This window comes from Bison bison, unplaced genomic scaffold, assembly GCF_000754665.1.
Source record: "Bison bison bison isolate TAMUID 2011002044 unplaced genomic scaffold, Bison_UMD1.0 scf7180017864331, whole genome shotgun sequence".
Taxonomy (NCBI): Eukaryota; Metazoa; Chordata; class Mammalia; order Artiodactyla; family Bovidae; genus Bison; species Bison bison.
In genome coordinates, this window is record NW_011494903.1 from 8,113,920 (window position 1) to 8,129,595 (window position 15,676).

Genomic DNA, 15,676 nt, shown 5'->3' on the forward strand with positions numbered 1-15,676 from the left:
ATTTATTACACACTGAACTATAAAAACCGCCCGGCCGGAGGCAGCTCTGATCTCCAGCCCCTGGCGCTTGCCCGAGGAGACCACGGCAGCCAGAGCCCCAGCCGTCTTCCCCAGGAAGCTCTGTGGCTCTGTTGAGAACCATGCTGGGGAGGCAGCTCGTCTATTGGCACCTTCTGGCTTTGCTTTTCCTCCCTTTTTGCCTGTGTCAAGATGAATACATGGAGGTGAGCGGAAGAGCTAATAAAGTGGTGGCGCGAATAGTGCAAAGCCATCAGCAGACTGGCCGTAGCGGCTCCAGAAGGGAGAAAGTGAGAGAGCGGAGCCATCCTAGAACTGGGACTGTGGATAATAACACTTCTACAGACCTAAAATCCCTGAGGCCGGATGAGCTACCGCCCCCCGAGGTAGATGACCTAGCCCAGATCACCCCATTCTGGGGCCAGGTACTCGGAATTCTCTTTTAAGGGTTACTGTCAAAGCTTCATGAGTTTTGTTGTCTTTGCTCTTTTATTTTATTTTTTTTCAGCTGTGATTCCCGGGAACAGTGCTTTCCAGAAGCTGGCTGAACTGCTCGCGGGTCTGTCTCTCTGGCTTGCTGTGGGATGCTAGGGGCGCTGGCAGTGTGCGTTAGACACTCAGCAGAGGTAGCACTGATGTACTGAGATAAAGAGAAGCCACAGACGCCCCATCAGAAAGGGGAGTGGAGCATCAGCCCTGCTCTGCTGTGGTTTTGTTTCTTTCTTGCTCTGTTGGTGTGGAAAGGAGGAGGAGAGCTGACCTTTGCCGATAGACGGGTTGCTGGAGATAATCATTTACAGATCATAAATTGGACTTTCTTAATTCTTCCTGGCAGAGAGAAGCTGCCCTTTGAGTTTTTCATTTGATTTGCGAGTTTACTGTGATATTTCATGCCAGGCTTGATTATTTGATTTAATAGCACTCTATTTTCACTTTGTTTTAAAAAGGACCAAAGAGTTAAAACAAAAACATATATCTGTATTTAAAATGCAGACCTCATGCTATTGTATGACCCAGGGCCTACTAATCAGAGGATTTGTGTAAAATGCTGAGTATAAGCTCAGCATCTAAGGAGGCATCTTTAACTCTTTGAGGGTGGTGTGGGAGTGAGTTCATGTTTTAGTGTAGTGAATAGCAAATGGATGAAACTCAATTTCATTGAAAACATTAAGAACAAGAAGACACAGGTTTTTAACTGTCTATTATTTTTTATTTAAAAAATTTAATTGAGGTATATATAACATGATATTAGTCTCAGGTATACAACATAAGGAAGAAGAAGATTTTGATTTGCCTTCCAGGAATCAGCATGATGAAATCAGATGAGGGGGCAAGGAGAGTTACTCTGAATTATATGATTTTTGAACAGATAAATTTTACTATAAGAATTAACTGCTTCTGGTAGCTCAGCTGGTAAAGAACCTGCCTGAAATGTGTGAGACCCCAGTTCGATTCCTGGGTTGGGAAGATCCCCTGGAGAAGGGAATGGCAGCCCACTCCTGTTTTCTAGCCAGGAGAATCCCATGAACAGAGGAGTCTGGTGGGCTACAGTCCATGGGGTCACAGAGTGGGACACGACTGAAGTGACTGAGCATGCAAAGCAATTGAGCATGCACACACACATGCATTGGATAGGCCCTGAAAACGTCCATGCAGCTGAAATCTCAGCCTTGCCAACCACAGACTGACGTGTGGGTTGAGACCGGTAGAAGATCACACCAAGATCACAGGCAGAAGCAGTTGTGGATCTGAGACAAACCTGGACTTCTGACTTGACCACAGATATAGTTGTTCAAACCGTTCTGTGGGGCCTGGTTGAACTGGTGGAGCTGCGGGAGAAAAGATAAACTCTATACACAATCCTGTTTGTTTATTTATTTATTTTGGCCATGCTGTGTGGCAAGTGAGATCTTAGTTCCCCAACCAGGGACGAATCTGTGTCCCCTGCAGTGGAAGTGAGAAGCCCTAACCACCGGACCACCAGGGAAGTCCCCAGTCCTGTTTTTTGAAGGCCACTTTTAGAGATTATCCTTTCATCTGATAGTCTTTTGGCTGAAGAGTGATTAATACTGATTTGTGTTTATCAGTGGTGAAGATATCTGTGCTTTTGTCTGAGCCTTGATCTGGACTTTCCACTTCAGTAAATGGGCTCTCTGCTGGATCCTTCTTGGCCATGGCTGTGTGAGCCCCCAGAGGCAGCAGAAGGCAGATGAGGGCTGTCATGGGTCATTATTTCTTGGCATCCAGCAGGCCACTGAAATTCAAATTTCTGTTCCATGCTGCCTGCTAGCGGCCCTAGGCATCTAGCATATTAAAATCAGATGAGGTGGGTAAGAAGCCTTTTTGAGGTTTCCTTTTTTTTTTCTTTTGAAGGGGGGTGCTTTTAAACTCCCTTGGATTCCTACAGTATTTCCAAATCAGCCCCCAACAGGAGTCACTGTGGAGATTTAGCCACTGATACTCTAGAAGTTTTAGTACAATTCTCTGCCCATGGATATGGAGCCCTGTGTTGAATTTAGGATTTTTCTGTGTGCTTCCTTCTTTCCTCACTCCCCCAACTTCCCACCTCTTCTCTTAATCCTCATTCACTCCTTTACTAATCTTTTTTTTTTTTTCCTTCACCAATCTTTTCCTGTGCTTCTCTGTGAGTCACATTTTAGGATGGGGATAGATACACTCAAGCTTCTATTGCTGAACAGTTCTGAAGGGCTCTCGTGGGGATAAATTAACAGATAATTCAATGCCATGTGATAAAGTTCACACACAAAAGACTGTTGGGAGGAAAGGGTCAGAATGGTGGTGGCTGTTGAGTTGAATCTCAAAGGATGAGACAAAAAGGATGGCTATTCACAGAAAAGATAAAATAAATTTGTGTGACAGGAAGAGCCTTGAGAGAGCCTGGAGGAGTGGGTGTCAGTGGAGTGCCTGGGCTGTGGGAGGAAGACACTCATGATTTTAGTGCCGTTTGATGGATTCTGTTGATCGGTTAAAAAGCTTAGACCTTATTTTGCAAGCAGAAGTTTTGTTCGTGCATAGCAGGGCAGTGAAGTCAGGGTTGTGTTCTAAAAAGAGGATCCTGGCCAAAGGGTTTGTGCAAAGATGTGTAGAGGTGGGGGACCACTCTCCCAGGGAGACCTGCTCTCCCTTTTCCTGGCATTTTCTTCTCTGCAGCTCTTCACCATTTCCACCTTTATCAACCTTCCCTGCTCTTCCTAGGCGCCTGTCTCTCCCTCCTCCACTTCCCTTCACTTTCTTTATCTTCGCTTTTCCCTTTCCACAGAAGGAGCCGTGGACCCTTTTTCCTGAAGTCATTTCCCAATAGTAGAGCTTCATTCTCGATAGCTGCCCCTAGGCCTCCATCCTCAGAATAGATGAAACCCGTCTTAGGGACTTTCTTCCTCTCATACCACACATTTGCATGATCTTCGTGCTCAAATTTGACCTAATTTTGGGAAGAGTCAATAGCAAGGTGACCTGCAGAACTACCTAGAATGTGAATCTCCCTTGCCTGGGAGAAAACTTCTCAACTAACACATCCTGTCTAATTTGTTCCAAGGCTCACAGACATTGTTCCATATGATTGATTTTTCAAAGACCAGGCCAGAGGGAGGACCGTGTTGTGAAATGTTCCAAGAGGGTTCTTAGGAGGGGGCCCACATAGTGATCAGAAATCTCTCCCTGTTTTGGTGGTAGCTCTGTGCTCTCAACTTCCCTGATGGCTCAGTAGTAAAGAATCTGCCTAGCAATGCAGGGGATGCAGGAGACACGGATTCAATCCCTGGGTCGGGAAGATCCCCTTGAGAAATGGCAACCCACTCCAGTATTCTTGCCTGGGAAATCCCACAGACAGAGGAGCCTGGCAGGCTACAGTCCACGGAGTCGTAAAAGAGTCAAACTCAACTTAGCGGCTAAACAACAACCGTGCTCTCCAAGTGCTTGGGTGTGCACCTCATCTCCTGGAGCTGATTTCCTGTGCCCAGACACTAGCCTTCAAAACAAAAGCTTTCTAAGTCACCATCTGAGGCTTTGGGAAAGACTTCAGTATCATTGTTTGTGTTATAGAGCTGGAAGGAAATTTCATGACCATTTTTACCCTGTCCTCTAATTTAGTGGACAAGAAAAATGATGTCTGGGAGAAAATGACTTCATGAAAGTCACACAGACCTGTAATGGGAGTTCTGGTTCCAGTCCAGTTCTCTTTCTGACATTCTTGGTTGTCTCAGTTTTTAAATTCTATTTTTAAATAAATGGTTCCACTTCAGGATTTTCCCTCATCCCCACCCATCTCCTTCCCTTAAATTCATTATTGGCAGAGCTTAGAATTTCTTGGAGCTTAAAAATCTGTATTTCATATTAGCAAAATTATACCAGGAAATTACAGAATACTTACTCCTCAGATTTCATCTTTGGATTAGAAGGTGGGGCAGTCTGCAGTGTCTGACTTCCCAAGTGTCTGAAATCCCTTGTCTCCAACCAATTGCTTTGGCTAATTTTCTTTTCCTCTACCGGCTTCGTAGAAGGTTTTCGTAGACTCCCATACCTGTCCAGGGTTGGGTCTGAGGGACTGAAGACTAGACCAGGAGATTAGCCCAAATCCTAGCTCCTGAAACCTTGAGTCTGGGCTCTCAGCTGTTGCAGCTTTTGCTGGACTACAGATGAGGCATTTGTTTCTTAATATTATAACTAGGTGGGAACCTGTTTAAATAAAAAAGAAATAAGAGTCAGGGAAAAAATTCTAGCTTGTTTTATGTTTTGTTTGTGCAAATTTAGTTTTTAAAAATAATTTTTATCAGAGTATAGTTGATTTGCAATGTTGTGTTACTTTCAGGTGTACAGCAAAGTGAATCAGTTATACATATACATGGGGTTTTCCAGGTGGTGATAATGGGAAAGAACCTGCCTACTAATACAAGAGACATATGAGGCTCTGGTTCAATCCCTGGGTTGGGAAGGTCCCCTGGAGGACGAAATGGCAACCCACTCCAGTATTCTTGCCTGGAGAATCCAATGGACAGAGGAGCCTGGAAGGCTCATAGGGTTGCAAAGAGTAGGCCATAACTGAAGCAACTTAGCACACATACACTCTTTCTTAAAAAGTTATTTATTTATTCATTTTATTCTGGCTCCACTGGGTCTTCATTGCCATGCATGGGCTTTGGCTAGTTGCTGTGAGCGGGGACTCCTCCCTAGTTGTGGTGTTTGGGCTTCTCACTGTGGTGGTTTCTCTTGTTGCAGAGCATCAGCTCTAGGGCACGTGGGCTCAGTGGTTGTGGCGCACAGGCTCTGTTGACCCACAGCACATGGAATCTTCCCTGACCAGGGATCAAACCGGTCTCTTGCATTGGCAGGCAGATTCTTAACCACTGGACCACAAGGGATGTTCTATCCATTCTTTTTTAGATTCTTTTCTCATACAGGCTATTACAGAGTATTGACTAGAATTTGCTGCGCTGTGAATGTCTAGAGGTGCAACAACGTGAAGCGCTGATACATTGTTCTGCTTGGATTTCTAATGGCAGAGAAAACTTGAATTTTAAATGACTTCTTCCTCCCTCCTTTTCTTCATTTCTCTCTCTTCCTTCCTTCCTCTCTCACCCCATCCCTTCCTTTTAAAAAATGAATCCCTTAGCAACAACATGCTATTTTCAAAAAAACTTTGATTTTTAATTGGTGTCAAGGAAAGTTTCCACAAGTTTTTTGTATGCTATCTATAATTAAAAGTTGCCCATTTAGAAGAGACTCAAAGTTTTATGAATGACTCTAACTCTTTTGCGGTTCAACTTCTGCAAAATCTCTACCTCCTTGACAGTAAGCCCAAATTTTAGACATTTATCATTGATACGTAAGTGTTGAACTCAGAGTCATATCTGAATACATTTAATATTCATTAAGCAAGGCTTCAACAGTACGTGAACCGAGAACTTTCACATGTTCAAGCTGGATTTAGAAAAGGCAGAGGAACCAGAGATCAAATTGCCAACATCTGTTGGATCATAGAAAAAGCAGGAGAGTTCCAGAAAAACATCTACTTTTGTTTCATTGACTACACCAAAGCCTTTAACTGTGTTTATCACAACAAACTGTGGAAAATTCTGAAAGAGATGGGAATACCAGACCACCTTAGCTGCCTTCTGAGAAATCTGTGCGCAGGTCATGAAGAAACAGAACTGGACATGGAACAACAGACTGGTTCCAAATCAGGAAAGGAGTACGTCAAGGCTGTGTATTGTCACCCCGATTATTTAACTTATATGCAGAGTACATCATATGAAATGCTAGGCTGAATGAAGCACAAACTAGAATCAAGATTGCAGGGAGAAATATCAATAACCTCAGATATGCAGATTACACCACCCTTATGGCAGAAAGCGAAGAAGAACTAAAGAGCCTCTTGATGAAAGTGAAAGAGGGCAGTGAAAAGCTGGCTTAAAACTCAACATTCAGAAAACGAAGATCATGGCATCTGGTCCCATCACTTCAAGGCAAATAGAAATGGGGAAACAATGGAAACAGTGACAGACTTATCATTTTGAGTTCCAAAATTACTGCAGATGGTGACTGCAGCCATGAAATTAAAAGATGCTTGCTCCTTGGAAGAAAAGCTATGACATGGAGAAGGAAATGGCAATCCACTCCAGTATTCTTGCCTGGAGAATCCCATGGAGGGAGGAGCCTGGTAGGCTACAGTCCATGGGGTCGCAAAGAGTCAGACACGACTGAGCGACTTGACTTCACTTCACTTTCTAGACAAAGTGACAGATACTGTCGGTCACGAAGCAAGGTAAGTGGTGTGGCTCTTCTCCCCCCGGCTGTCTCTCGTGTGGATGTCCCGACCCCGAGTGTGTCCCAGCCGCCTGACTCGGCCTGTCCGAGCAGCTGGTGCCTCTTAGGTCAAGATCCTTGTGGACAGAGGGGGACATGCACCATTACTTGAATTAAGTGATGGTTACAGAAAACAGAAGATGCTCAGTCGCTGGAAGTCTGGAGGCGGGCTTGCTGTGCACATGGGCTCCTGAGGACCCAGCGCCCATGGCTGAGCTGCCTCTGGGGTCACAGCCCTGGAGCCACTTTCATTCTCGAAAAGTTCACCAGCTGCGCCCAGTGGGTCTCGGGCTGCTGTCAGACAAGGCTGGTGGTCTGAAGGGAGCCCTCCTGAGCTGAGGGCAGGAGGTACCATGTGGACGGAGTCTTCAGTCCTCACTGCACTTCACCTCCAGTGCGTTCTCCCGACACTGCTTCCAGCAGAGCATGCTCTTCCCAGAGCCGAGCTCTGCGCCTCCCCTGACGACAGGCACAGACGCAGGTGAGGGGAGAGCACAGGGGCCTCGGGCAGGAAAGGGGCCACGTCTCACCTCAGCACTGAGGAGGGGTGAGGGGTGGAATCCAGAACATGCCAACCTCCGTCAAGGAGGCACAAAGAAGCACTTTTACTCTGAGGAAATGGACAACTAAGACATCAGGAGAAACAGGAGGCCCAGGAAAATAGCGAGCTGCTGTCTGTCCCTTTGGAGCTGGCAAAGGACCCAGCCCCTCCAGACTCAGTGGGCGAGGAGGTGTCAGCCTGCCGTGGGCAGGCGGCGTCAGCACGCGCTCTGGCCGTGGGTCACACTTCAGCCTCGCGGTCTCCCGTGAGCGTGTGCCCCGTGCATTGGGAGGGCCCCGCAGGACACACCAGTGCCGCATCTGACACCAGACACAGGCGGCGGTGCTGATGTCCCGGAGGCACCCTGGGACCAACCGGGCTTTTGCGGGCCCAGACTGCTACCATTTACCACAGAGAACATAAATCAGCATTCTTTAATTCTGGTGTTTTCCTCAAGAAACCTTGAGTGGCTTTCGCCAAGTGATCAGAAGTCATGACATTCAATAGCACATTAAGACTGCCGGAGACCCACCAACCAGAACCAGCAAGGGCTTAGCACAGAGAAATCCCCGCTCAAAGGCAAAGCCGCCTGGGTCACCACTGAGCACTGCGCCCGGCCTGCCTCACTCCTCCTGCCATGGAGGACGTGGACCCCAGATCCCAGCCTCCGCCCGCTGCTCACAAGCAACCCGGCTCCCATTGGAGCTTCAGCACCTTCAGCCAGTGGGTTTGAGGATCCAGAGTTTAAAAATGTAAACGCTGGAAGGAAAGCGTTATAAAAGGGAAAAGGACGATGCCCATGCAGCAGACCACACGTGAGGAGGAAGACAAGCTCCAGGACAGGAGCCCCACCTGCTCTCCTCAGGCTCCTCAGTCCAGATGCAGAGCTCAACACCTCCCTCCCCAGGAGTCACAGGGCACGCCTGGGGCAGTGCACACACACACGCACATGGACACACATGTGCTCCAGGCCCTTCTGGCCAACTTGTAAACAGTACTGCTTTAGGAAGATTTAATTTCAAAAAATAAAAATAATAAAGTGCAAAAAAAAAAAAAGAAAAGAAAAGCTATGACAAACCTAGACAGCATATTAAAGAGCAGAGACGTTACTTTGCCACCAAAGGTCCATCTAGTCAAAGCTGTGGTTTTTCCAGTAGTCATGTATGGATGTGAGAGGTGGACCATAAAGAAAGCTGAGCACCAAAGAATTGATTCTTTTGAACTATGGTATTGGAGAAGACCCTTGAGAGTCCCTTGGACTGCAAGGAGATCCAACCAGTCAGTCCTAAAGGAAGTCAACCCTGACTATTCATTGGAAGGACTAATGCTGAAGCTCCAATACTTTGGCTGCTTGATGCGAATAACTGACTCATGTAAAAGACCCTAATGGTGGGAAAGATTGAAGACAGGAAGTGAAGGGGATGACAGGGGATGAGATGGTTGAATGGCATCACTGACTCAATGGACATTCAATCCTGATTCAAACAATGCAATAATCACTTAAATTTTCAAGTGGAATATGAAACAGATCTGCATGTTAAAGGCAGAAGTTTAAAAAAGTGAAATTGCTTCAAGTTGTAAATAATTAATAATAACTTTTTGGAGTCATGAATCTTAATTTTCTAAGGCAATTTTTGTGTGCTGTGACTGTTGGAAAAACTAGAGTTGCAATTTAAAATTTCTAAGAACTTTTAACATAGTAGTATCATGAATATACATAGTCTTAATTACTGTATTTGATGCTGGTAATTTTATCATTTGTGGGTCATCTACTCAGTTTAGCTATGTCTGAGACTATAGACAGTTGGAAAAGAAAAGGAATGTTTCCAAGTCTACTTCTGAAGGAGATTTCTCTTTTCCCATAGCTTCTGGAACATACTTTCTTGAAACACTGCCCCCATCCTCCACTCCCACTCCCACTTTCCAAGGAGCCTGTTCTTCTACCCACTCTGTTGTTTCCTTTGCCTTCTGATCATCACCTCACCTGAGCTATTCCCTGACTCCTTTGCCATTGACATACCCACCCCACACCTTCTTTTCTGATGTTGTTGTGGGTTGTTTGGAATTAAACTTACCTAGGCACCAAAGCCAGAGGAAATTAAAAAGTTCTAAGTACTCACATGTGCCTTTCTTTGAAGTTTCTTTTTGTGTCTTTTTTTTTTAAGTCTCCACAAACCGGAGGACTGCCCCCAGACTGCAGCAAGTGTTGCCATGGAGACTACAGCTTCCGAGGCTACCAAGGACCCCCTGGACCTCCCGGTCCCCCTGGCATTCCAGGTAAGGATGAGAGAGATGCGTTATCTCCAGTCTACTTGCAGACCATACCAAATCAGGAGCCAGGGGTGAACCTCAGTGATCTGGGATCACTTGTGTATGATCCAGAGCTTGCGCATGGAAAATCCAAAAGAGAGTGGGGTAGGCAACTGAGTTTACTGAGTCCATGAGGTAGAAGTATATAAGATATAGTATTTATTATCCATACCATGCACAGAATCCCACAGGCATTAGGCATACTGGGACCTCAGCCTACATGCCAGGAGGCCCTTCACCAGCGTGGAATGTGGAATCACTGGAGCTTAACAGGTTCATACTTTTGTTTCAGTGTTACTGCCACTGTGTGCTCCATAGGGCACTCTAGATCTAGCCTTCTGGGGATTTGGGAAGTGAGAGTGGGGAGGAGAGATTGCTGATCTGGGTTATAGTCATCTTCACAGTCCTTTTCACTGAATGACACATCCTTCTGTTTGATTCTAGGTCTAGCTGAGTTTGTCTTCCTCTAGCCTCTAGGCGCTCCATGCTCAGCTATCTCTCAGTTGACCCTTGTACTTCTCTTGGACTCATGGGAACATTTTTGGGCTAGAGCACCATATGGCAGCACGGGGTGTGCTGTCGAGCTCCACTGGGACCCTCTAGAGCCACCGCTCAGCCAAATCTACTCTACTGAGTGGGGCCCCAGGCATGGATCATATGGGGAACTCGCTAGCCTCCTGGGTCAGGCAAGGAGAGGGCTGCCAGGTCCACGACCTCCAAATCTGAGGGCCTATGTGACTCTGTAGTCTCCAGGTCAATTCCTGGGAGTGCAACCTTTTCTCAAGGTTTGGCAAAAGTCCTCTTACTCTTCTCTTACTCCCATTGATGTTAGTAGTTAAAAAGCAATGAGACTTAATTTTTCTTAATACCTTTGAGAGGCTTCTCAAACAAAACCAAATATAGAACGAGCAAGTGCTCTGTTAGACTTTATGATTAGTAGCTTGGAACCTATGTCACTGACCATCATGGGCAGCAGGCAGCAGGTGCAGTGATTAGGGGTAGGGAACATTCAGACCCTCCTAAAATCTTCTTAGGTCTACACTCTTCTGAGGCCAGAGGATGGACTGGCTTTGACCTCATGTTTCCCATCAGAAACAGTTTTGTCATCAGCACGTTAACCTGCAAATACAGTCAAAGTTCATCAGTATGGAAGAATTGCAAGCTTGTTATGAAACCTGACCAAAGGTGGCACACAAAATAAATGGCAGAAGGGCCTGGAATTCAACAAGTGTAAAAATAAAGGAAGAGGTGTAGAAATTCCCTCTGAGTAAAGAGTTGAAATCATTATCCAAGTCTTGCTTTCAAGATTATTGTTATAATTTTCATCAATGATTTACTTTTCCTTCAGTTATAAAAGTGGTACATATTATTGTAGAAATTTTTAAAAATGCAGAAAGTTATATAGGATAATACAAAAATCACTTGTGTTCCATCCACTTAGAAAAAAGATTGCTATTGTTTGGTTGCTAAGTCCCGTCCAACTCTTTGCGACCCCATGGACTGTAGCCTGCCAGGCTCTTCTGTCCATGGGATGTCCCAGGCAAAATGAATCACTGTAAAATATTTTTATGTAATTTGTTATAGTTTTTCCCCCTTTGGATAAAGCATGTATATATATATACATATATATATGTATATGTAATATACATACCTACACGTAGTATCATGGGAACCCTGTTGATTCGTAGCCTCTTTTATCTAAAACATATGTTATTTAATATTTTTCTTCATCATTATTTTTTTTGTGACTATATAACATTATTTACTGGGATATATATATATATATATATACCATTTTTAAACAATTCTGTTTACAAATCCTTTATTATTATTATTATTTTGGCTGTGCCATGCAGCTTGCAGGATTATAGTTCCCTGGCCAGGGATAGAACTCATGCCCCCTACGGTGAAAACACAGAGTTTTAAGCACTAGACCACCAGTGAATTCCCTACCATTTTAAAATTTTACCCTTTCAGTATTGATGGACATTTAGGTGGTTTCTAATCTTTGCTATTATAAAGGATCCTTTGATAATCAGTCTTCTATGCAACTATTCTTCCAAGTCTTGCTTTATAGGAAAAATAGGCTTTAGAATCTGGAGACTTAAGAGTATCTAAGTCTGTTTTCATTGTTCCATTTAAGAGAGATCCTATTCCATGATGACCTCATGGCTGTGTTTAGGCTTGTTTCAAATGGTCCCCTTATGCCATTGAATCTGTATTATTGAAGAAAGGAACTATGTTTCTATAGAAATAGACAGTGAGTATGAGTGACTAGGCTTTCTCATGATGATGTCTGGTTGTTTAAGGAAACCATGGGAACAATGGCAATAACGGAGCCACTGGCCACGAAGGGGCCAAAGGTGAGAAAGGAGACAAAGGCGACCTGGGACCACGAGGGGAGCGTGGGCAGCATGGCCCCAAAGGAGAGAAGGGCTACCCGGGGATTCCACCAGAACTGCAGGTAAACCATCTTGGCACGTCTCCAGGTGACCCTTAGGGTCCAGGAGTCAGAAGGCTTGAGTGTTTTTTCATCCTCAGTGTTGAGTAAACAAACCCTGTCTCAGTGTGTTCATCTCAGTTTTCTCACCACAGGATATTTGCCTAAGACCAATGCTGTCAAAGTGCTTTGAAATCATTCTTAGGGAGAAGAGAAATGTACGAAGGGTGAAATTCAGCACCCTCTTTAGACCAAATACAGAGTAACCCTGAACATCAGCTAATTTCCACTTTCCAAATGAAAACATATGTGCAATAAAAAGGTTTTTGGCAACTTGAATATATAAACTTTTAGATGCATGAAATATTATTAGATACTTGACCATCCCATTTATTTATCAATTTTGTTACATTTGCATGTTTAGGTCACACGGATAGATATTAATGCACAAATACTGCTGTCTATCAAATCAGCCATTAACTGCCATTGTGCCATTAACTTTTACTTAAATTTTCTCATCAGTATCTTCTTTATCACTAAAGACATTCTGAGCCCTTCACCTACATATTTCCAGACCAGACCATATTCACTTCAACTTAAAGTTTTTAAAATTCATTTATGAGGCTATCATTGGACATTTTAATCTCAAGCCCAACTACCCATTTATCTGTTATTTCTCTTTTAAGTGATCTTCCGAAATTCTCGTTGTCAGTAACACCTAAAACTCGCAAATGTGAGATTAGGTCACACCAAGAAAATTACTAAGTCTGAGTTGCTTATTTATTTATTTATTTGGTTAATATTTTTAAAATGGACTCCTCCAAGAAACACCTATCAACACTGAAATCTAGCATTTTATATTGCTTGTTTCTGGCTGAAATGTCTTCCTGAAATAATAACTTGTGATTAAAATTAAGTAATTGAGAGAATATACTGATGAAATAAAACTTATATTTTAAAGCAAGTCAAGGAAAATTTATACATAATATTTTCTCTGCCCATTTGGGCCTCCTCTCTCCCCTCTAGTGTGCACTGTACATCTGCATTATACATTAACCAGACCACGCCAGTGGCAGAAATACCTACTCGACCATAAAGCTCAATTTCTCTTCTTTTGACAGCAGACATGTAACTCCTTAGAAGATAACACTACTTACTTACAACCTTATTAATGTTACTAGCGATATTACTTGTATTCTGCCTATTTTACAAGATTATTGTTTCTTGCATTACCAGCAAGTGACTGAGTCTCTGATAAAAATAGTGATGACTAGGGACGGGGGAGCCTGGTGGGCTGCCGTCTCTGGGGTCACACAGAGTTGGACACGACTGAAGCGACTTAGCAGCAGCAGCAGCAGCAGGGAACTTGAAACAATTGACCAAATAAACAGTTCTGTAAGATCAATGATTGTAATAGATACGGAAAGAAGCAACAAGGAGGAACCATTTCTTGGACCATTACAGACTAGTAAGGCAGGTGGTCCAGAGGCTGTTGGCTACTGTTAAGTGGGCCTCATCCAGTAAACAGTACATGGAGTGTCTTATCAAGGAAATCTTGGCTTGGCCTTGGAATGAGCATCCCTAGGGCAATGGGACAGTTGGTCACAAAATGCCTCCCAGACCGTGGTTGAAATTAAGGGCAAAAGGGAAAGGATTGTAAAATAAAGAGTGTTTCCCACCAGCCAGTTCTATAAGAACCAAGTTGTTAGCCACTGCAGTCGCCGATCTACAGTATACCCTGAAAGGAATTCAAGGTGAAGATCAGGATGAAGTACTTTGTGCTCTGGGAAAACTGGCAGAATTGGCCATCAGACAGTTAAATCTTTTCAGGAGAGAATCTCATGGACCCAGTTTCCTGGTCTTCCCACACTTAGAAAAAAGCACTGAAACCAGTGACTAAGACGTCTGGTCCTCGAGAATAGCAGTCACCTTCTACTGAGATGCGAGTATGACAGCATGCACTCCTTCACCAAAACCACGTACACGCTGGTCTCTGCCATGACCCCCTTACCTCTTCACAACAGTCCTCACGGCTTTCTGAAAGACTGTCTCCTGGGTTAGAATCCTCAGGTTGGCTCTAATAAAACTTTCCAGTTTCTTTCATAGATTATTAATGTTTTCATGGACAATACTATAACATGAGAAACTTTTAAAGAACTAGAAAGTACAGTAACTATCTGAAAGATCAGTGGGGGGAAAACTGCCCTTTATTTGAGCACATGTGGTAGTTGATTACCCTTGGATAAATTCCATCATTTTTCTGGGTCTCAGGTTTTTTTTAAAGGGTGAACTAAGAGGTCCTGTGTGTTATTCAACCAGTGTTTGTGTTTTTGTAACTTTTTAATGAATGCTGTTTAATAATTTTAATAACCTGGGGTCTGGGTGCCAGTATAAATTTAGAAAGAAAAGGAGACAGATACGGCTGCCCAGGTTATTGTTAGTGTTATTCAGTTGCTCGGTTGTATCTGACTCTTTGTGACCCCATGGACTGCTGCACACCAGGCTTCCCTGTCCAGGTTATAGGTACCTAATAAGATGGATGATAAACATTCTCAGGGCTAGAAATTAACCCAAATGTGTGAATGGTTATATTCTAGTTAAGGGGCCCTGTAGTAGCCAGTTTAAGGGAGAACACCTTGGCAACTGTTACCTTTGCTCTGTCAGCTTCTTGACCCTAAAACCATAATATGATCATTTGGGAGAACTACAGTCACACATTTTGAAGGAAGCCTTAAACAGGATAGAAGATTGGTCTTAGGCAGATTGTAAAGGAGGGTAACTTCTGGCCCTTGATCCCCATTCCTAAATCTTTCGTCTGACGTCACCCCTTCTTCATCTTTCTGCATCCAGTGCCCTCATGTGGTCCTTCTGACTGCCCAAATCCTTTCTGTGTTGATTCTCCCAGGCTTGCCTTCCCACTCTGCCCCAAGTCTTCCAGAACTTCACGTTATTTGCTCTTTCTTCTCTCACTCTTCTCACTTAAAACTTCCATTCATTCAAGAAGATAACCCCCCAAATGAAAGAACTTACTGATCTAGGGGTTTCTCTGGTGGCTAAGTGATAAAAAAATCTGCCTGCCAATGCAGGAGACGAAGGTTCGATCCCTGGCCTGGGAAGATCCTACATGTGATGGAGTAACTAAGCCTGTGTTCCACAACTACTGAGCCAGCATTGTAGAGCCCACGCTGCAACTACCAAGCCCCCTTTTTTGACTTCTGAAGCCTGTGCGCCTGAGAGCCCGTACTCTGCAACAAGAGAAGACAGTGCAATGTGAAGCCCACGCACCACACTAGAGAGTGAACCCCAATCCTTGGCTCTAGAGAAAAGAACATGCAGCAACGAAGAACCAGCACAGCCAAGAAATAATAATTTTATTTTTTAAAAAGAAATTATTGATTTAATTCACACTCAGTTTCAATGACTCCTTTGGACAGGGGATTGGCGTTGACTTTCAAATGTGACTCTCTAGTGGTGGCACCATTTCCATGTGTGGGTTATTCCCACATCACTGAGCACTTCCCCAGCACCACCTAGATGTCCTATGT

General features: G+C 44.1%; 1 protein-coding gene across 3 annotated transcripts in view; it reads left to right on the forward strand.

Moving 5' to 3' along the window:
- The first annotated feature begins 18 nt into the window (after positions 1-18).
- The window catches only part of C1QTNF3 (C1q and tumor necrosis factor related protein 3), a 32,501-nt gene continuing 16,843 nt past the window's right edge, over positions 19-15,676 (forward strand). Inside the window, exons 1-3 of one of the 3 annotated variants that reach the window (XM_010853824.1) lie at positions 19-443; positions 9,547-9,658; positions 12,001-12,155. In XM_010853824.1, coding sequence (XP_010852126.1) covers positions 141-443; positions 9,547-9,658; positions 12,001-12,155 — 570 coding nt within the window. In that variant the 5' untranslated portion in view covers positions 19-140. The remainder of the gene's footprint in view (positions 444-9,546; positions 9,659-12,000; positions 12,156-15,676) is intronic. The other 2 variants (XM_010853825.1, XM_010853826.1) reach the window with 2 other exon arrangements.